The sequence below is a fragment of the Jaculus jaculus genome, chromosome 17 (assembly GCF_020740685.1).
Source record: "Jaculus jaculus isolate mJacJac1 chromosome 17, mJacJac1.mat.Y.cur, whole genome shotgun sequence".
Classification (NCBI taxonomy): domain Eukaryota; kingdom Metazoa; phylum Chordata; class Mammalia; order Rodentia; family Dipodidae; genus Jaculus; species Jaculus jaculus.
In genome coordinates, this window is record NC_059118.1 from 59,749,683 (window position 1) to 59,769,773 (window position 20,091).

The window sequence follows — 20,091 nt, forward strand, 5'->3', positions numbered from 1 at the left end:
CCACGTAAGCCAGTTGCACAAGGGGCACATGTGTCTGGGGCTCATTTACAGTGGCTGAAGGTCCTGGCATGTCCATTTTCTTTCTCTCTATCTATCTGCCTCTTTCTCTCTCTCAAATAAATAAAATAAATAAATGCTTTTTAAAGTAGAAAATAATAAAGAACAGTTAGACTTTTTAGCCCGTTTTTTTTAATGGTATCTTTAAAATTTTTTTGTTTATTTATTTATTTGAGAGCGACAGAGAAAGAGGGAGAGAATGAGAATGGGCACGCCAGGACCTCCAGCCACTGCAAACGAACTCCAGACACATCTGGCTTACATGGGCTCTGGGGAATCAAGCCTTGAACCAGGGTCCTTAAGCTTGACAGGCAAATGCTTAACCAAGCCATCTCCCCAGCCCTTAAATACTTTTAAAAAATCTTTTTATTTATTTGAGAGAGAGAGAGAGAGAGAGAGAGAGAGGTAGACAGAGAGAGAATTGGTGCACTGGAGCCTTCAGCCACAGCAAATAAACACTAGGCACGTGCACCCCCTTGTGCATCTGGCTTACATGGGTCCTGGGGAATCAAACCTGGGTCCTTTGGCTTTGCAGGCAAGCACCTTAACCCTCCAGCACTTAAAAATCTTTTTGTTGTTGCTGGTGGTGGTTTTGGTTTTCTTTATTTTTTTTCATTTTTATTTATTTATTTGACAGCCACAAAGAGGCAGATAGAAATAAAGAGAATGGGTGCACTAGGGCCTCCAGCCACTGCAAACGAACTCCAGACATGTGCACCCTATCATGCATCTGGCTAACGTGGGTCCTGGGGAAACAAGCCTCGAACTGGGGTCCTTAGGCTTCAGAGGCAAGTGCTTAACCGCTAAGCCATGTCTCCAGCCTGGTGTTGGTTGTCATAAAACAGGGTCTCGTGTAGCCCCGGCTGGCCTCATCTCACTGTATACCTGATGATCACCTTGAACTGGCAGTGCTTTAGTTTCTGCCTCCCAAGTGCTGGCACTACAGGCATGAGCCACTGACTTTTACAAGATGCACCATATCCTAACTCTGCGGTGGTTTTTTTTTAAACAATGGTATTAGCCTATGAATAAATCAAAAGATTAGTGCAACGGAGAATTCAGAGAGGCCTATAATTATGTGAATATTTAGTGTGTCTTGGTATTTCCAAATCAAGGCAAAGGACGGAGGGGGCTGGAATAACTGGTTTTCCCTAGTGGAAGAAGAAGTTAGATCCCAGGGCCAGGACTGTCTCCAATGGTACCGTGCTTGTCCAACATCCACACTACAAAGCCCTGGGCTCCATCCCAGCACCTCATAAAACCTGATGTAGCGGCACACATCCGTAATCCCAACACTCAGAAAATAGAGACAGGAAGACCAGAAGTTCAAGGCCATCCTTGGCTACATAGCAAGCTCAAGACCAGCCTGGACTACATGAGATTCTGTCTCACATAAAGAAATTATTGCCAGGCGTGGTGGTGCACGCCTTTAATCCCAGCACTCGGGAGGCAAAGGTAGGAGGATTGCCGAGAGTTCGAGGCCACCCTGAGACTACATAGTTAATTCCAGGTCAGCCTGGACCAGAGTGAGACCCTACCTCGAAAAACCCAAACAAGAAATTATATGGCAAAATAAACACAGATGGTACCAATGCCTAAGTGTTAAACAGGGATACAGATGGCACAGCAGTTAAACTGCTTGCTTGCAAAGCCGGATGGCCTGGGTTCAATTCCCCAATACCCATGTAAAACCAGATGCACAAAGTGGTGTATGGGTCTGGAGTTCCTTTGAAGCAGCAAGAGGTCCCGATGTGCCCCCTTTCTCTCTCCTTCATTCCTTTCAAATAAATAAATACAGTATTACAAAAACAGTTAGTGGAGCAGAATGTTACAGGATGCATGCATGTTTTATTGAATGTCACTGAAAACAAAAGAACACTTGAAAGCTGGGTATGGTGATGCACACCTTTAGTCCCAGGCACTCAAGAGACAGAGGTTGGAGGTTTGCCATGAGTTCGAGGCCATCCGGAGACTACTTAGTGAATTCCACATCAGCCTGAGCTAAAGTGAGATCCTACCTCAAAAAAAATAAAATAAAATAAAATAAAAAAGTGCTCCTGAGATGATACAGATACACGTGTGTGGCTCTAAGGAGGGTGGGTCACATTTTGTTTGCATGTGTGTGGCGCTGGGGATCAAATTCAGGGCCCCATGCATTGAAAATAAATGGTGTACAACCTTTGAAAATGGAATACAAGAAGGCCTTTATTTTTAAAAATATTTTTATTAATTGTTTGAGAGAAAGAGGCAGAAAGAAAAAGAATGGGCACACCAGGGCTTCTTACCACTGCAAACAAAGTCCAGATACATGCGCCACCTTGTGCATCTGGCTTACGTGGGTACTGGGAAATTGAACCTAGGTCCTTAGGCTTCATAGGCAAGTGCCTTAACCACTGAGCCACCTCTCCAGCACCAACATGACCTTTAAATTGACTATTTTCTTTAGTTCTTATCTTTTCCCATGTGCCCAGTAGAAATATTTAGTTTAGTAAGCTACACAAAACTTTGGTATTTGACAAGTAATTGTGATACTGTTAAACATCTTATTCCTAAATTGTATCTTGAATTAAAAAAAAAAAAAAAAGAGCCGGGTGTGGTGGCGCACGCCTTTAATCCCAGCACTCGGGAGGCAGAGGCAGGAGGATCATAGTGAGTACAAGGCCACACTGAGAATACAGAGTAAATTCCGGGTTAGCCTGAGCTAAATTGAAAAACAAAACAAAACAAAACAAAAAGAATATGAGCTGGTTATGGTTGCACATGCTTTTAATCCCAGCACTCGGGAGGCAGAGGTAGGAGGATTGCTGTGAGTTCAAGGCCACCCAGAGACTACATAGTGAACTCTAGGTCAGCCTGGATAGAGTGGGACTCTACCTCAAAAAACAAAACCAACAACAACAACAAAAAGAATACATAAGACAGATGTGATGGTTAATCTTGTCAACTCTACTGGATTGTGAAACACCTAAATCAGCAAGGCACGCTGTGTCTGGGAGGGTATTTTTAGAACAATCAGATCATAAGACTCTGATGTACTTAGTGGGCTAATAAATAAGTAGATAAGAAAATTATGAAATTAGCTAAGAAAATTATGAAATTAGCTGGGCATGATGGTGCATGCCTTTATTCCCAGCACTCAGGAGGAAAAGGTAGGAGGGTCCCTATGAGTTGGAGGCCAGCCTGAGACCCTATCTCTCAAAAAACTAAACAAGTAAATAGAAATGTATGAAATTAGGTGAAAAGTGGGGGACAGAGCCTAGTAGGTTGCTGGGGGTATGTCCCTGGTATATTGCCCTGTCCCCTTCCTGACCCCCCTCTCTGCTTCTGGGCTGCCAGGGTGTGAGCTGCTCCATACCTTTCTTGCCTCGGTGTCTGTGACGCCGCGAGCCAGAACGAACCTTTCCTCCTGTCCGCGGCCTTCCTTGGGTACTCAGTTACAGACAGAAATGCAAGCCTGACTCATGCAGTAAGAAAGAGGACTTACTCCTGCTCCAAATTTTAAAATAAGTATAACCAACTTAAATAAAACTGATCTTCCATTTCAGCCTCTGTCATTCTCAAGGACTCTCCCTGACAGACCAAAAGGGTAAGTTCAATTATGAATTTCAGTAGATGGACGGGATGATTTTTTAGACAGATGCACACATATGAATATATTCCTTCTTTCTTCTCCTTAAAAATTTTTATTTATTTGAGAGAGCAAGAGAGAAAGAGGGAGAGAGAGAGCAAAAGAGAGAATGGGCATGCCAGGGCCTCCACTCACTGCAAATGAAATTCCAAGTGCAGGTACCACCTTGTGCATCCGGCTAATGTGGGTCCTAGGGAATCAAACCGAGGTCCTTTGGCTTTGAAGGCAAGTGCCTTAACCACTAAGCCATCTCTCCATCCCCTCCTCCTCCTCTTCTTCTTCTTCTTTACGCTGGGAGAATTGCTGTGTTGAACATTCATGGTGGATATTAATGAGCCATCAAATCAATTCACATAATACCAAAGATGGAAAACAATATATTAATTTATTTCCAAGAGGAAAAAAAAAAAACACACGCACAGAAAACATCATCAAAAACAAGATGGATACAGTAGTTTCAGGGCGTGCCCACAAGCTAGCAGAAACCCACTAGCTCCAACATTACACCTTGCTGATAGTAAAGGATTTAAGACATAGAAGAGGTGACCAGTAGTGGACATGTAAACATCTTCTATTCCAGAGAAATTTCTCCCTCTATGTGAGAAAGAGCCAGTGGAAACATTTCTACTCATAGCCCATCATTTAAATAACAGATTGAAATAAGGTTCAGATTTCAGCCTTGGCCTTCTTCATTTTCACTTTGTGGAGGTAGAGTCTCCCTCTAGCCCCGGCCAACCTGGCACTCACCCCGGCTGGCCTTGAACTCTCAGGGATCCTCCTACCTCTGCCTCCCGAGTGCTGGGATTAAGGGCGTACGCCACCATGCCCAGCTTTGTTTTTCCCAGTAGCAGGAATAAGAAAATTTTACATCAGTCATTCCCTTTAAAGATGATTAACATTCAGCAGGTGCGATTGTAGCAAAGGTATTAAATTGTGTTAATTAAGCCATGTGCAGTAATTGTTTCTCTCATTAGAATAAGTAGTTAGGAATGCAGTGGATTACAGGAGTATGAACGCTCACTCCCCATTTTTCTGAGAGCAAGACTTCTCTCAATACAGACACTGAGCCCATCCTTAAGTCTACCTTTTCTGGGGTGCTACATATGCCTTTATTTACCTTCTCTCAAGTAACCCACCTGAGGAAACAAGCTGAGAAGCCAAATTCCAAGAGAATTTGTTTCTTAATGGTCACGAACATTTTCAAGACTTGTCACTCTATCTAGAAAGCTGGAGTATTCACATAAACCTCGGAAGCGGACTGAACCAGGTTGGCTAGGGAGGAGCTGGCAGATCGCGCACCGACCTGGGTGCTGTTTCCTTCTCCCTGTCCTTTGAATAGTGTCTGACCTCACTGTTGGTATAGTCACCGGTCTCCACAGCCCGATGCCACAATGCCCACCATGCCTAGGAAAGTGGGAAGTGTGGCCATTGTGTAAGACTGTCAAAGCAGCCTTCCCAACGCTGCCATCACTGCCAGGAGTTTTACAGTTAATAAGTCCGTCACATTTTTCCTCTTGTCCTAGTACATGTCTAGAGGGTCATAGGCACTCAAGAAGCTTTTTATTTACTTATTTACTTATTTTTATTTTGAGGTAGGGTCTCACTCTAGGCCATGCTGATCTAGAATTCACTATGTAGTCTCAGGCTGGCCTCGAACTCACAGCGATCCTACCTCGGCCTCCTAAGTGCTAGGATTAAAGGCATGTGCCACCACACGCAGCTCAAGAGGTTTTTGTTGAATGCGGGCTGACGGACTCAATGAATGAAGACAGGTGCGTGACACAGGTGTCCAATCAAAATCTCTTGAAAATCCAGGCATTCCTGTCAGTACCACACATTGTCAAGCTGCCCGGAGAAGGTCATGGTGTCATCAAAAGCTGTGCAAGGGGCTGGAGAGATGACTTAGCGGTTACAGCGCTCGCTGGTGAAGCCTAAGAACTCACATTCAAATAAATCTCCAGGTCCCATGTAGCCAGATGCAAGCATGCAATGTTGCACATGCACACAAGGGGGCGCACGTGTCTGGCATTCATTTGCAGCAGCAGAAGGCCTTGGCATGCCCATCCCTCTCTCAAAAAGAAAAAAAAAAAAAAGCTTTGGGGTGACAGAGCCCCAGAAGAACTCATTCATTCAGAGGTTCCAGACCTGAGACTAGACGCGTGCAACGTCACCTTTCCTGTGGGAAAGAATTCCTTCCTTCCTGTGAGGATGTTCCCATGTTCTCGTGGGAAACAAGGAAGAAAGCTCAGACAACATCCTGGTATATAACTGAGAAGCGTCTGGGGTCCCTGGAGGTTTTTTTCCTGCAGTGTGGATAACGGTCCGGTGCTCAGTGCTCGTCTCTCAGTAGTGGCTTCGTGATACACATATTACACTCAGAACCTAAGACACAGGTGAGCTGAAAATGCTGATGCACAGACGGAGATCACCGCCTGGCACCTGCTGTGAGTGAGACAGAGAGTGTGTATGTATGGATATATATGTTTTTGTTTTGTTTTTTGTTTTGGTTTGGTTTCTTGAGGTAGGGTCTCGCACTAGCCCATGCTTACCTGAATTCACTATACCTGGTACTTTTTGTAAGTATTTGTTTTTTCTGGTGCTGCAGATGCAACTCAGGTCCTCATGAATGTCAGACAAGTGCGCTCTCACATTAATTTAGACCCTCAGCCCTTCGAGATCTGTTCCTGTTTAAAGGGAACTGGTGAGTTCCCAGAAAGCTGCTTATATGCTGCTGTGTGGTTGAGTAGAGCAGTGACTGGGAATATGTTAAGAGATTCCTTTGCAAAGAAATGCAGTTCTGATCTATACTCCCCCTCCTAAGAGAATATGTGGATATGGTGAGGGTCTGGTGTGAAGCTGATGGCATTTAAATATCTCTCTGATCGCAGCGGTAACTAGCAAACACAGACGTGAGCATTAGCAACTGGCCAGGCCACACTTCATAACCAAGTGTGGTGGTGTGCACTTGTAACTCCAGCACTTAAGAAGCTGAGGCAGGAGGCTTGCTGCGAGTTCAAGACCACTCTATGCTACATACTGATTATTCAGGCAGCCAGGGCTACATAGCAAAACCCTGTCTCAAAAATAAACAAAACAAAAAAACAAGAAAGAGAAGAGACAGGAAGGAAGGAAGGAAGGAAAAGAAGGTAGGAAGAAAGTGAGGGAGGGAAATGGCCAGACTGGCCCCCTCCACCACCCTGTCAGTGTATCACAGTGTCCAGTGGATATCTCAGGTAGAATTATGTAGCCCGGTCCGGCATCCCGGAGCCTTCAGCGTCACCAAGGTAACGTCTCTTGGAAGAAAGCATGGCTCTCCCCTTGTGGCATGAGCTGCAGTCAGTCATCAAAAATACCAGCTGGGCTGTATGGCCGTTTCACTCTGGTTAAGGGTTCTTTCTCGAAGCCTCAGCTCTAGGCATTCCACTGTAAGGGGGTACGTGTTCAGCTCAAACTTGTTAGCAAACAGGCTTGGTGAGTTAATTAGCCATTTCAAATCTCCATTTCCATAGATACAAATGCCATGTACATAATGACCTGCAAGAGAGAACAACAAACACAGTCACAGCGGGTTCCAACGTCAAGGGGCATCCGGGCATCTTAACACTGCAACGAGCATCACGAGATTAGATGGACGCCGGCTGGCTGTCCCAGCCCACCGGCAGCTTACACTACATAGGAACACAAGCACGTACTTGAGCACGTAGTAAGGAAGTGTCTCACGGCCATCTGCTCCTTAGTGAAGGGAGTTGCAGATGAGAAGTTCTAGACATGTACACTTGGGAAAGACCTGTGGGCTACGCCTTCTCGGAGTGCTGACTCCACAGCACCATGCGGGTGTGTCCTAAATCTCACCAGTGTGCTGTGTCAATGTGGCACTTTGAACCAGACGTCCCCCATAAACTTCCTGTGCTCTGAATGCTTGGTCCCCACCTGGTGGCAGTCTGAGAGGCGCAGTCTTGCTGCTGAAGGTGTATTGTTGGGTGTAGGTTTAGGGGTGCTATAGCCAGCTCCCCATTGCCAGAGTTGGGCTGTCTCTCCTGCCACTGTTTTCCATCTGCTGTGGCAGAGGTGACGTCCAGCCTCTGCTCATGCCATGCTTACCCCTGCCGCCACGGAGCTTCCCTTTGAGGATATAAGCCAACATAAAAACCTTCCTCCTATCAGCTGCTTCTGGTCAAATGTTCTACCCCAGCAACGAGAGGGAAACTACAGTCAGCACTGAACTTCTAATTGATTTTTTTTCAAAGTAGGGACTTGCTCTAGCCCAGGCTGACCTTGAACTCACTATGTAGTCTCAGAGTATTGTGAAACTCATCCTTCTATGTCTGCCTCCTGAGTGCTGGGATTAAAGGTGAGTACCTCCATACCCAACTTCATTCATTTTTGAGACAAGGCTCTAATTTTTTTGTTATTGTTGTTTATTTTTGTTTTTCAAGGTAGGGTCACACATTAGTTCAGGCTGGCCTGGAATTTACTATGTAGTCTCAGGATGGCCTCAAACTAACAGCAATCCTATCTCTGCCTCCTAAGTGCTGTGATTAAAGGCATAGGCCAGCATGCCCAGCTGAAACTCTGATTTTTGAGACTCAGGCTAGCCTTGAACTTGCAATCCTCCTGCCTTACTCAGCTTCTTGAGTTCTGGGGTGTGTGCCATTGCCTCTAAACCTCCTCCCTTCTAATCTCCCCATCACTGTCTGTGCTAATTCTATTCTTCAGTGCCTGGCTGCTTTGCAGCCCACATCCAACCTACTAGGAATTCTGCTTAACCTTCAAAGTACTTATGTAATCTACTGTTTGTTTTGAGATAGGCTGGCTGTGAATTCACTATGTAGCTGAAAATAACCTTGAACTTTTGATCCTTCTGCATCTACCACCTCAATGCTTAGATTGAAAAAGTGTATGCCAGCCAGGCATGGTGACACACACCTTTAATCCCAGCACTTGAGAGGTAGAGGTAGAAGGACTGCCAAGAGTTCGAGGCCACCTTGAGACTACATAGTGAATTCCAGGCCAGCCTGAGCTACAGTGAAACCCTACCTCAAAAAAACAAAACAACAACAATAAAAAAGGTATGCCTTAAAACCTTTTTTTTCCTTTGAAAAAATTACTTTTTATTGAGAGAAAGGCAGATAGAATGGGCATGCCTCACAAACTCCAGAGTATGCACCCCCTACTGCATCTGGCTTACGTGGGTACAGGGGAATTGAACCTGGGTCATTAGGCTTTGTAGGCAAGCAAACATCTTAACTGCCAAGCCATTTCTCCAGCACTCCCAACATTTTTTTTTGTTAGGCAGTGCTAGGTATTAAACCCAGAGCTTCAAGCATGATAGGCAAGCTGTATCACCTAAGCCACATTCTCAGTCTGAAATACCAACAGAAATACCACTGCCACTCTGGTCCTAGCAGCGCTCAGCTTCCTGTCCAAGTTGAACTAAAGAGTGGCACCCCTACTTGCCCCTTGGCCCTGTTAGTAAATGTTCCGCACAATGGCCAGAGAGACTGACTCTTTTAAATTTTAAGTGGAACATACCTCTGGCTCACTTCCACTGTAAGGGCATATAAGACCCTGGACTGGTCACTCCTTACTTTCCTGGACTCACTTCCACCGACTCTAACCTTTGGACAAAGCGCCTTCCTGCCGCCAGGCCCCAGCAAAGCAGGCCTGCTCACCCCGAGAATCCCACGTGCTCTTCCTCCTCTGATCCACCCTCCCCCCCCCCCCCACCTCGCTGAGCAGCACCTTGGTCTCTGCTTTAGAGCTGCTTTCTCAACGAGCCTTCTCTTTTCACCTCTCCCTTAGTCATTTGTATCTGGGCATATATTACTGACTGGCAGATGTGTAACAGACACATGCATGTGTCATATCTTAAACATAATTTATACATAATTATGTATCATATACATATACAGAACTTTTTTGTGGTTTTTCAAGGTAGGGCTTTGCTCTAGCCCAGGCTGACCTGGAATTCACTATGGAGTCTCAGGGTGGCCTTGAACTCAAGGCGATCTTCCTACCTCTGCCTCCCAAGTGGTGGGACTGAAGGCGTGCACGACCACGCCTACCTCCACCCTTGAAATTTTTTGAACAGAAAAGAGTCAAATGACAAAAGTGACTTATAAATATGTATATAGCTTGTTTTGATTTTTAAAAATATTTTATTTATATATTTATTTGAGAGTGAGTGTGTGCCAGGGCCTCCAGCCACTGCAAAAGGACTCCAAGATGCATGCACCTCCTTGTGCATCTGGCCTACGTGGGTCCTGGGGAATCAAACCTCAGTCCTTTGGCTTTGCAGGCAAATGCCTTAACCACTAAGCTATCTTCTCCAGCTAAACATTTTTTGTTGTTCTTGTGAATGTTTGTTTGTTTGGCTTCTTTTTTATTTTTGTTTTTTCAAAATAGGGTCTCACTCTAGCCCAGGCTGACCTAGAATTCACTATGTAGTCTCAGGCTGGCCTCAAACTCTCAACAATCTCCCTACCTCTACCTCCCAAGTGCTGGGATTAAAGGCATGCACCACCATGCCTGACTTGATTGTTTTTTTTTTTTTGAGGTAGGGTCACACTACCCCAGGCTGATCTGGCACTCATCCTGCAGTCCCAGGCTGGCCTTGAACTCATAGCAATCTACCTAGCCCTGCCTCCCAAGTGCTTCGATTAAAGGCAGACACCATCATGCCCTGCCATAACTTTTTCTTTTTAAATTTATTTATTTGTGTGTGTGTAGCATGCCAGGTTCTCTGTTTTTTTTTTTTGCTGTTTGTTTGTTTCGTTTTGTTTTGTTTTGACGTAGGGTTTCACTCTAGCTCAGGCTCTCCTGGAATTCACTATGGAGTCTCAGGGTGGCCTCGAACTCATGGCGATCCTCCGACCTCTGCCTCCCGAGTGCTGGGATTAAAGGCGTGCGCCACCACGCCCAGCTGTTTTGGTTTTTCAAGGTAAGGTCTCACTCTGGCCCCAGTTGGTCTGGAATTCACTACATAGTCTCAGACAAAGCGATCTTCCTATCCCTGCCTGCAAAGTAGTGGGATCAAAAGTGTGCACAACCACACCCAGCAAAGTTTATTCATTTGCAAGGAGAGAGAGAGAGGGTGTGGGCGTGGGCACAGGCACGCCAGGGCCTCTGGCTGCAGCTGCAAATGAACTCCAGATGCACTGGTCACTGTGCACCTAGTGTTGTACTGGGGAACTGAACTCTGGCCATCAGGCTTTGCAAGCAAATGCCTTTAACCATTATGACACTTCTCCATCCCCAACGGAAGTGATTTTTAACAAGATGTGCTCTGCGGCCATTTTCAGGGTGCATCAGAAATTAAGAGACTGTAGCAATGACCTAATCCACCTCCACAGGGAGGCCAAGTACAGGGAGTGCTGAGTCCATGCTGTGCCCTCCGGCCTCTGGACCCGCCATTGTCTTTTCTCTATGTCCTGGTTTGGATGACAATCTTTACATCCTTACCTTATAAAACTTTCAGCTGTTTATTGGCACAGCATGTACTAACGGAAGAAAAATGAGATCATCGTCTGAGATGGGCTTGGACTAACCAAACTTGTTTTATATTTGTTTGTTTTTGGTTTTCAAGTTAGGGTCTCACACTAGCTTGGGCTGACCTGGAATTCACTATGTAGTCTCAGGGTGGCTTCAAACTCATGGCGATCCTCCTGCCTCTGCCTCCCAAGTGCTGGGATTAAAGGCATACGCTAACCAAACATTTTGGCTAGTTTCCTGGCTAGTTCTCACAGACATAGTCTCTCCTGTGACCAGTGACGATCCTTATGAAAATGCAAGGCTGACCAGCTTGTACTTTCTGTACTAGGGGAGCACTTGGCACAGAGAGAGACTGTGGGTAACTCTCCGGTGGGATAGTAGCGTCTACCATGGGGAAAGCTTCAAGGTCAAGATGCCACTTGGGTGACAGCTGTGGATTAAAGACCTCCTGGGTTCTAGCTGGAGGAGCTCGGAGGGGACTGCAGATAAGACAGTGGCTGGTGTGAGGATGTGGAGAAGGTTCATACCGCCAACACTGGTAACCTGGCTGCCGCCGATGGCCAGTTTATTTTCCTCTCGATTTTTATTAACATTTTCCATGATATTAAAAAGTATCCCATGGTAATACCCTCCCTCCCCCCACTTTCCCCTTTGAAATTCCATTCTCCATCATATCCCCTCTCCATCTCAATCAGTCCCTCTTTTATTTTGGTTTGTTTATTTATTTATTTATTTATTTATTTATTTTTGTTTTTTCATTTTTTGAGGTAGGGTCTCACACTAGTCCAGGCTGACCTGGAATTCACTCTGTTGTCTCAGGGTGGCCTTGAACTCAAGGTGATCCTCCTACCTCTGCCTCCCGAGTGCTGGGATTAAAGGCGTGCGCCACCACGCCCGGCCTCACTTTTATTTTGATGTCATCATCTTTTCCTCCTCTAATGATGGTCTTGTGTAGGTAGTGTCAGACACTATGAGGTCGTGGATATCCAGGCCATTTTGTGTCTGGAGGGTGATGGCCAGTTTCTTCAAGAGAAAAAAGAGCCAAGTGTCATCCTCTGCACCGTGCCCTTCCATGCAGAGGACAGGCCATGTGGAGGGGGAGGCAGATAACATGCCCCGGCCTCGGGGAAATGACGGATGGATGAGAAGATGTGTGTATGAGAATAGGTGGGACTCTGAACATGGCATCAAGGCATCCCAGTGGAAGGGAACTACCACCAACAATCATGAGAGGAGGGGGGAATGATGGAGACAGGAAACAGGTGTAGATACACTGGACTGATGTGTGATGCCCAGACTGAATGGAAGCATGGAGACACAAGACTCACTTAGAAACTTCCGTATTCTCATTAGTGAATCCACTTAAGCAATAAATGTTATCGTGTGCAACTACAGGCTAAACTGTACTAACTAAAAGCCCAGGACCTCAGAGTGAGGTGGAAGCCATGTCTTTGAAGGGGTCATGGAGGCTGGAGAAGATAGCTCAGCGGTTAAGGTGCATGCATCTGGAGGCCCTGGTGCACCTATTCTTTGTCTTTGACTCTCTGCTTGTAAATAAATAAATTTAAAGGGGGGGGGGGGGCTGCAGCCAGGCGTGGTGGCACACAACTTTAAATTTTTTTCTGGTTTATTTTTATTTATTTATTGGAGACAGAGAGAGAGAGAATGGGCATGCCACGGCCTCTAGCCACTGCAAACAAGCTCCAGAAGCGTGCACCACCACATGCAGTTAGCATATGGGGGATGTGGGGAATTGAACCTGGGTCTTTAGGTTTCGGAGGCAAGCGCCCTAACCACTAAGCCATCTCTCCAGCCCAGGCGCGCGCCTTTAATCCCAGCACTTGGGAGGCAGAGGTAGGAGGATCACTGTGAGTTCTGAGGCCAGCCTGAGACTACATAGTGAATTCCAGGTCAGCCTGGACTAGAGGGAAACCCTACCTCCCTACATCAAAACACCAAAAAGCAAAAAAAAAAAAAAAAAAAAAAAAAGTTGCAAAGATGATTTAGCTGTTAAGGAACCAGCCTGCAGAGCCTAAGGACCCAGATTCAATTCTCCAGGTCCCACAAAAGCCAGATACACAAGGTAATGCATGCATCTGGAGTGCATTTGCAGTGGCTAGAGGCCCTGGTGTGCCCATTCTCTCTCTCTCTCTCAAATAAATAAATAATGGTAGTGACCTCTGGGATGACTCAAAAGGCACCAGGGTGCTGAGAAGAAGTGACGGAGGAGTGCTCAGCTCTGAAACAGCCGCTATCACAGGTTCAAAGGCTCAGAGTCCATTGCAGACAAGGTGAGGGGAAGAATAGGATCCTAACTCTTCCAGACACAAAATGGCCTGGATATCCACAGTGCCTGGTACTACCTACATAAGAACAGTATAATAGGAGGAAAAGATGACGACATCAAAATAAAAGAGAGACTGACTGAAGGGGCATGATGGACAGTGGAGTTGTGAAGGGAAAAGGGAGGGAGGGAATTACCATAGTTTACTGTCTGTCTATAATTATGGAAGTTGACAATAATAAAAATTTAAATAATAATAATATAATAATAAAATAATAAATATATAAATAAAAATAAATAATAAATAAATAAAATAATATAATAATAAATATAATAATAAATAAAAAGAAGAAACCTGTACCTAGACAAAATAAATAAATAACATAAAATAGATTTTTGTTTTGTTTTTTCAAGGTAGGGTCTCTTGTTCTAGCCCAGGGTGGCCTTGAACTCACAAAGATCCTCCTACCTCAGCCTCCAGAGTGCTGGGATTAAAGGCATACACCACCATGCCCAGCCAATAACATTGTATTTATTTATTTATTACAGAGGGAATGGGCACACCAGAACCTGCAGCCACAGCAGATTAATTCCAAACGCATGCACCCCCTTCAGCAACTGGCTTACGTGGTTCCTGGGGAATCAAACCGGGGTCCTTTGGCTTTGCAGGCAAATGTCTTAGAGGCTAAGACATCCCTCCAACACCTAAAATATATTTTCTAAAAGTTTACTGTGGGACTTCTGGTTAAGATGGCAGTGTAGTAACCACGCCAAAGCAGCACAGGGGAGAAAAAGGCAAAAAAAAAAAAAAAGGCAGCAAAATACACTCTTCTACTAAAAAGTGAGGTGTATAAGAAATAACCAAAGGCAACAGAGACGTAGGAGAGATCCAGAGCAGCCAGAGCCCACACAGGCGGGCAGAAGCAGCTGCAGCAGCAGTGGCACCAGCTCCGCGGGGCCACAGCTGCCAGGCTTGGCTTGAGCCGCAGGAAAGTCAGGTGAGGAGATTTTCCACTCACAATGGAGCTCCTAGAAAACTCAAGAAACATGAAGCAAGCTGGAGAGATGGCTTAGCAGTTAAGCGCTTTCCTGTGAAGCCTGAGGACCCTGGTTCAAGGCTCGATTCCCCAGGACCCACGTTAGCCAGATGCACAAGGGGGTGCATGCGTCTGGAGTTCGTTTGCAGTGGCTGGAGGGCCTGGTGTGCCCATTCTCTCTATCTCTATCTCTCTCTCTCTCTGCCTCTTTCTCTCTGTCTGTTGCTCTCAAATAAATTAAAAATCAAACAAACAAAAAGAAACATGAAGGGGGGCTGGAGAGATGGCTTAGCGGTTAAGCGCTTGCCTATGAAGCCTAAGGACCCCGGTTCGAGGCTCAGTTCCCCAGGACCCACATTAACCAGATGCACAAGGGGGCGCACGCATCTGGAGTTCGTTTGCAGTGGCTGGAAGCCCTGGCGCACCCATTCTCTCTCTCTCTCTCTTTCTCTCTCTCTGTCACTCTCAAATAAGTAAAAATAAACAAAATTTTTTAAAAAAAAGAATATAAAAAAAAAAAAGAAACATGAAAGGAGGGTCACAGCAAACAATGGAGGAGGAGATCATGAGCTAGAGGATGACATGGACCAGCGGGAGAACTAGAGCCACCGTCCACAGCCCCCCCTCCCCCACGGCCACCACGAGCGCCAGCAAGCACCGGAGGAGACGTGGGGAAGGGAGCTCACAGCACCCAACACCAGTGACCAGAGCAGCGATCCAATAGCCCAAAGAGCCTACTTGAACCCACAGGACACCAAAGAAGGACCCAAGCAGGAGCGCAGCATAACTGAGACCAGAATCATCCCAAAAGGAAGGGTCTCACTTGGTCACAACCTGACTTGGGACACTCAACAGACCAGAAATCATAACCACCTAATTGACAGATTAAGGGTGTGGGGCAACACACACCCTAAGGGACAGTGACTTTGTTAGAGGATCTGGTTGCCATAATACCTACTCACGCATAAACACTCTGTGCTGTTTTTCATTGAATGTGTACATTGTTTAGTTAAATTTTAGAATCTGCCTATATTATGTTCCATTTAGCTCACTTGAATACTCTCATAGCAGGCAAACCCAACACCTAGGGTCACTTTTGGAGATACTCTGAGAGTCTTAAGAGCTGTACCTAGCACCTTAAGCTCCTACTCTGAAGATACATAACATCAGATTGATAGATATATCTAATAATACTACAGCAAACCTGAAAATCCAAGCACTAAATTAATCCAAGATGTAAAAATACATACACAAGGAACACCAAAAATCAAGACAATATAAATCCACCAAAAAGTATTAATGCATCAGAAATGACCTCCAGTGAGAATGAGTTAGAGGAAATGCCTGAGAAAGATTTCGAAGAATGATTATAAATATGCTCAAAGAAGTCAAAGAGGAAATCAAATGATTCAAAGACGACACAGGACACCAACTTAATGGAATAAATAAGTCAATACAAGACATGAATAAGGAAACAGAAATAATAAAGACAAAACAGTCAGAATTACTAGCAATGAAGAACACAGTTAATGAAATAAAAAACTCTGTAGAAAATCTCACCAGTAGAATGGATGAAGGACAGGACAGAATATCTAAACTAGAAGACCAGGTGGCAGATATAATACAGTCCAACAAAGAGAAAGACAAACTAATAGGAAAGTATGAATGGGAATTTCAAGATATTCGGGACACTGTGAAAAGATCAAACATAAGAATTCAGGGCATAGTAGAAGGAGAAGAATTTTACTCCAAAGGCATACTAGACGTCTTCAACAAAATCATAGAAGAAAACTTCCCCCAAATTGGGAAAGAGGTGCCAATGTAGATACAGGAATCCTTTAGAGTACCAACCAGACAAAACCTGGAAAGAACCTCTCCTTGCCATATTATAATTAAACTACCAAGCTGACAGAAAGCTGGAAGAAGCCATTCTACATGTAGTTCAATGGGAGAGATACCACCAGTGAAGATACTCAACAGTGGACACTGCAAGCCTTATAATTGGCCAGCCAGGCCAAAGATGAATGTGTCACCTTGCGTATCTGGCTTTATGTGGATCCTGGGAATCAAACCCAGGTGTCCTGAAGAGAACTATTGCCAGGCCTGATAAAAGCCCTTCTTAGTAAACTCCGCAGAAATGACAGCAGCCAGCAGGTTGCGGTGCCACATACGTGTGGTCCCAGCGCCTGGGAGGCGGAAGCAGGATGATAAAAGTTCACTTTGGGGGCTGGAGAGATGGCTTCGCAGTTAAGCGCTTGCCTGTGAAGCCTAAGGACCCCCGTTCGAGGCTCGATTCCCCAGGACCCACATTAGCCAGATGCACAAAGGGGCGCACACGTCTGGAGTTCGTTTGCAGAGGCTGGAAGCCCTGGTGCACCCATTCTCTCTCCCTCCCTCTATCTGTCTTTCTCTCTGAGTCTGTTGCTCTCAAATAAATAAAAAAATTTAAAAAAAAGTTCACTTTGGGCTGGAGAGGTGGCTTAGCCATTAAGGCGTTTGCCTGCAAAGCCAAAGGACCCAGGGTCAATTCCCCAGGACCCACATAAGCCAGATGCACAAGGTGGAGCATGCATCTGGAGTTTGTTTGCAGCCTCTGGAGTTTGTTTGCAGGGGCTAGAGGCCCTGGTGCACCCATTCTCTCTCTCAACATCACTCACTCTCTCTCTCAAATAAATAAATAAAATATATTTTTTTAAAATGGCTGGAGAGATGGCTTAGTGGTTAAGGCATTTGCCTGCAAAGCCAAAGGACCCCAGATCAAATTCTCCAGGACCCACGTTAGCCAGATGCACAAGGTGGCGCATGCGTCTGAAGTCTGCTTGCAGTGGCTAGAGGCCCTGGCGCTACCATTCTCTTTGTCTCTTTCTTCCTCTCTCTCTCTCAAATAAATAAAGTTAAAAAAAAAAAAAAGAAAGTTCAACCGGGCATGGTGGTGCACGCCTTTAATCCCAGCACTCATTAGGCAGAGGTAGGAGGATCACCCTGAATTTGAGGCCACCCTGAGACTCCCTGGTGAATTCCAGGTCAGCCTGGGCTAGAGTGAGACCCTACCTCAGAAAACCAAAAGAAAAAAGAAAAAAAAAAAGAAAGGTCGAGGTCATCACAGGGAGTTTGAGGCCAGCCTGGGCTACGTGAGACCTCAGGCTTCTCAGTCTGAACACCCAGTTTCTCCGACACAAGTGCCCTCTCCCTTCACCCCATCACCGCCCTCACGCCGGGGCCCGACACTCACCGTGGCAGCCGCCGTGCTTGTCCTCCATGTCAACCCACTTCACGGCTCGCAGGTTGCCGGTCCACGACGCGTTCGGCATGGAGCCAGGGACTCCTGCGATGCAGACCGGGAACAAAGTAAGTAAGACGAGGGAAGTTCCCACCATCCAGCCTCCCGGTCCTGCGCAGAGCCTCTCAAGCGCTCGGCTCTGATGTTCCGCTCACATTGTGTGCACTGATACCCCACATCCTGCTTGCTCCTCCCAACTGATGTTGCTGTTGGGTTTTTGTTTGTTGTTGTTTGTTTGTTTGTTTTTGTTTTTCAAGGTAGGGTCTCACTCTAGCTCAGGCTGACCTGGGATTCACTATGTAGTCTCAGGGCAGCCTGATCCTCCTACCTCTGCCTCCCAACACCACACCCTGATGTCATACAGAGTGCAAAAGTTGTGGGGTCATAGGAAATCCCACTGAGATCTTTTTTTTTTAGGTTAAACTTTTTTTATTTTTTAAAAATAGTTTCAGGCTGGAGAGATGGCTTAGCGGTTAAGTGCTTGCCTGTGAAGCCTAAGGACCCCGGTTCAAGGCTTGGTTCCCCAGATCCCATGTTTAGCCAGATGCACAAGGGGGCGCACGCGTCTGGAGTTCGTTTGCAGGGGCTGGAAGCCCTGGCGCACCCATTGTCTCCCTCTCCCTCTGTCTTTCTCTCTGTGTCTGTCCCTCTCAAATAAATAAATAAAAAAATGAACAAAAAAAAATATTAAAAAAAAAGAATTTCTTAAAAAAAAATAGTTTCATTTATTTATTTGCAAGCAGAGAGAAATAGAAAAGAGACAGAGAGAGAATGGGCATGCCAAGGCCTCCAGCCACTGCAAATGGACTCCAGATGCTTGTGCCACCCTGTGCATCTGGCTTTTTACGTGGGTATTAAGGAATCAAACTTGGGTTATCAGGCTTGGCAGACAAGTGCCTTACCCACTGAGCCATCTCTTCAGCCCCCTTTTTTGCAAGCAGAGAGAGGGGATGGGGCAAGGAGGAGAATGGGCACACAGAGTATCTTGCCACTGCTAATGAACTCCAGACGCATGAACCACTTTGTGCATCTGGCTTTATGTGGGTCTGGGGCATTGAGCGTTGGCTTTTAGGCACCTGGCAAGAAGTGCCTTTAACCACTGGCCTATCACTCCAGGCCCCCAACTGATCTTTTTATTTTATTTATTTATTTTGGGTTTTTGAGGAAGATTCTCACTCTTGCCCAGGCTGACCTGGAATTCACTATGTAGTCTCAGGGTGGCCTCGAACTCATGGGGACATGGGGATCCTCTTACCTCTGCCTCCAGAGTGCTGGGATTAAAGGGGTGCACCACCACACCAGGCCCAACTGATTTTTTTTTCTTTTTTTTAGTAGAGACAGAGAGAGGGAGGGAGAGAAAATGGGCATACCAGAGCTCCTAGCCACTACAAACTCCAGACACATGTACCATCTTGTGTATCTTCTGGCTTATGTGGGACCTGGAGAGTCAAGCCTGGGTCCTTAAGGCTTCCCAGGCAAATGCCTTGACCACTAAGCCATCTCTCCAGCCCCAAACAGTGTTTTAAGATGCCATTATTATTATTTACTCAGTAGATAATCCAGTTAATATATGATTCAGTATACTAATATCAAGTCACTAATTAGATTTGAACATCAGGCCTAATTCTTTGAAATGTGAAGTTATCTTCAAAAAACAAGAGAGGGCCAGGCGTGGTGGTACATAGTGAATTCCATGTTAGCCTGGACTAGAGTAAAGCCCTACCTTGAAAAACAAAACAAACAAACAACAGCAACAACAACAAACACCCAAGAGAGGCAGGGGACTAAAATAAAATAAAATTTTAAAAAGAGGCAGAAGGTGTGTAAGCTGCCACTTATGGTGGCTTGAATGAATCGCCTCCCACAGGCTCATGTATTTTGAATACTTGGTCTGCAGCTGGTGGCAATTTGGGAAAGATGTGGAGCCTTTGGAAGGTGAAACCTTGCTAGAAGAAGGTGTCAAGCAGGGGTGGACCTTGAGGTTTATGAGTCCGGCCCTGCTAGATGCTCACTTGTCACCTCACTCTTGCTGCTACCTCACAGTTGGTGAAAAATGTGGTGTCCAGGGCTGGAGAGATGGCTTAGCAGTTGAGGCACATGCCTACGAAGCCTAAGTACCACTGCATGCCTGCAAAGCCTAAGGACCATGGTTCAATTCTCCAGGTCCCACATAAGCCAGATGCACATGATGGTACATACGTCTGGAGTTTGCAGTGGCTAGAGGCCCTGGCGTGCCCATTCTCATTCTCACTGACCCCCCCTTTCTCTGTCTCGAATAAATAAAAAAAATGTAAAACTGTGGTGTCCAGTCTCT

At 45.7% G+C, this 20,091-nt stretch overlaps 1 protein-coding gene across 1 annotated transcript in view; it reads right to left on the reverse strand.

Moving 5' to 3' along the window:
- Positions 1–4,049: 4,049 nt before the first annotated feature.
- Positions 4,050–20,091, reverse strand: part of Gcnt2 (glucosaminyl (N-acetyl) transferase 2 (I blood group)) — a 45,811-nt gene continuing 29,769 nt past the window's right edge. Inside the window, exons 2-3 of the mRNA XM_045136576.1 lie at positions 17,730–17,822; positions 4,050–7,219 (exon numbers count right to left, since the gene is read on the reverse strand). Coding sequence (XP_044992511.1) covers positions 7,029–7,219; positions 17,730–17,822 — 284 coding nt within the window. The 3' untranslated portion in view covers positions 4,050–7,028. The remainder of the gene's footprint in view (positions 7,220–17,729; positions 17,823–20,091) is intronic.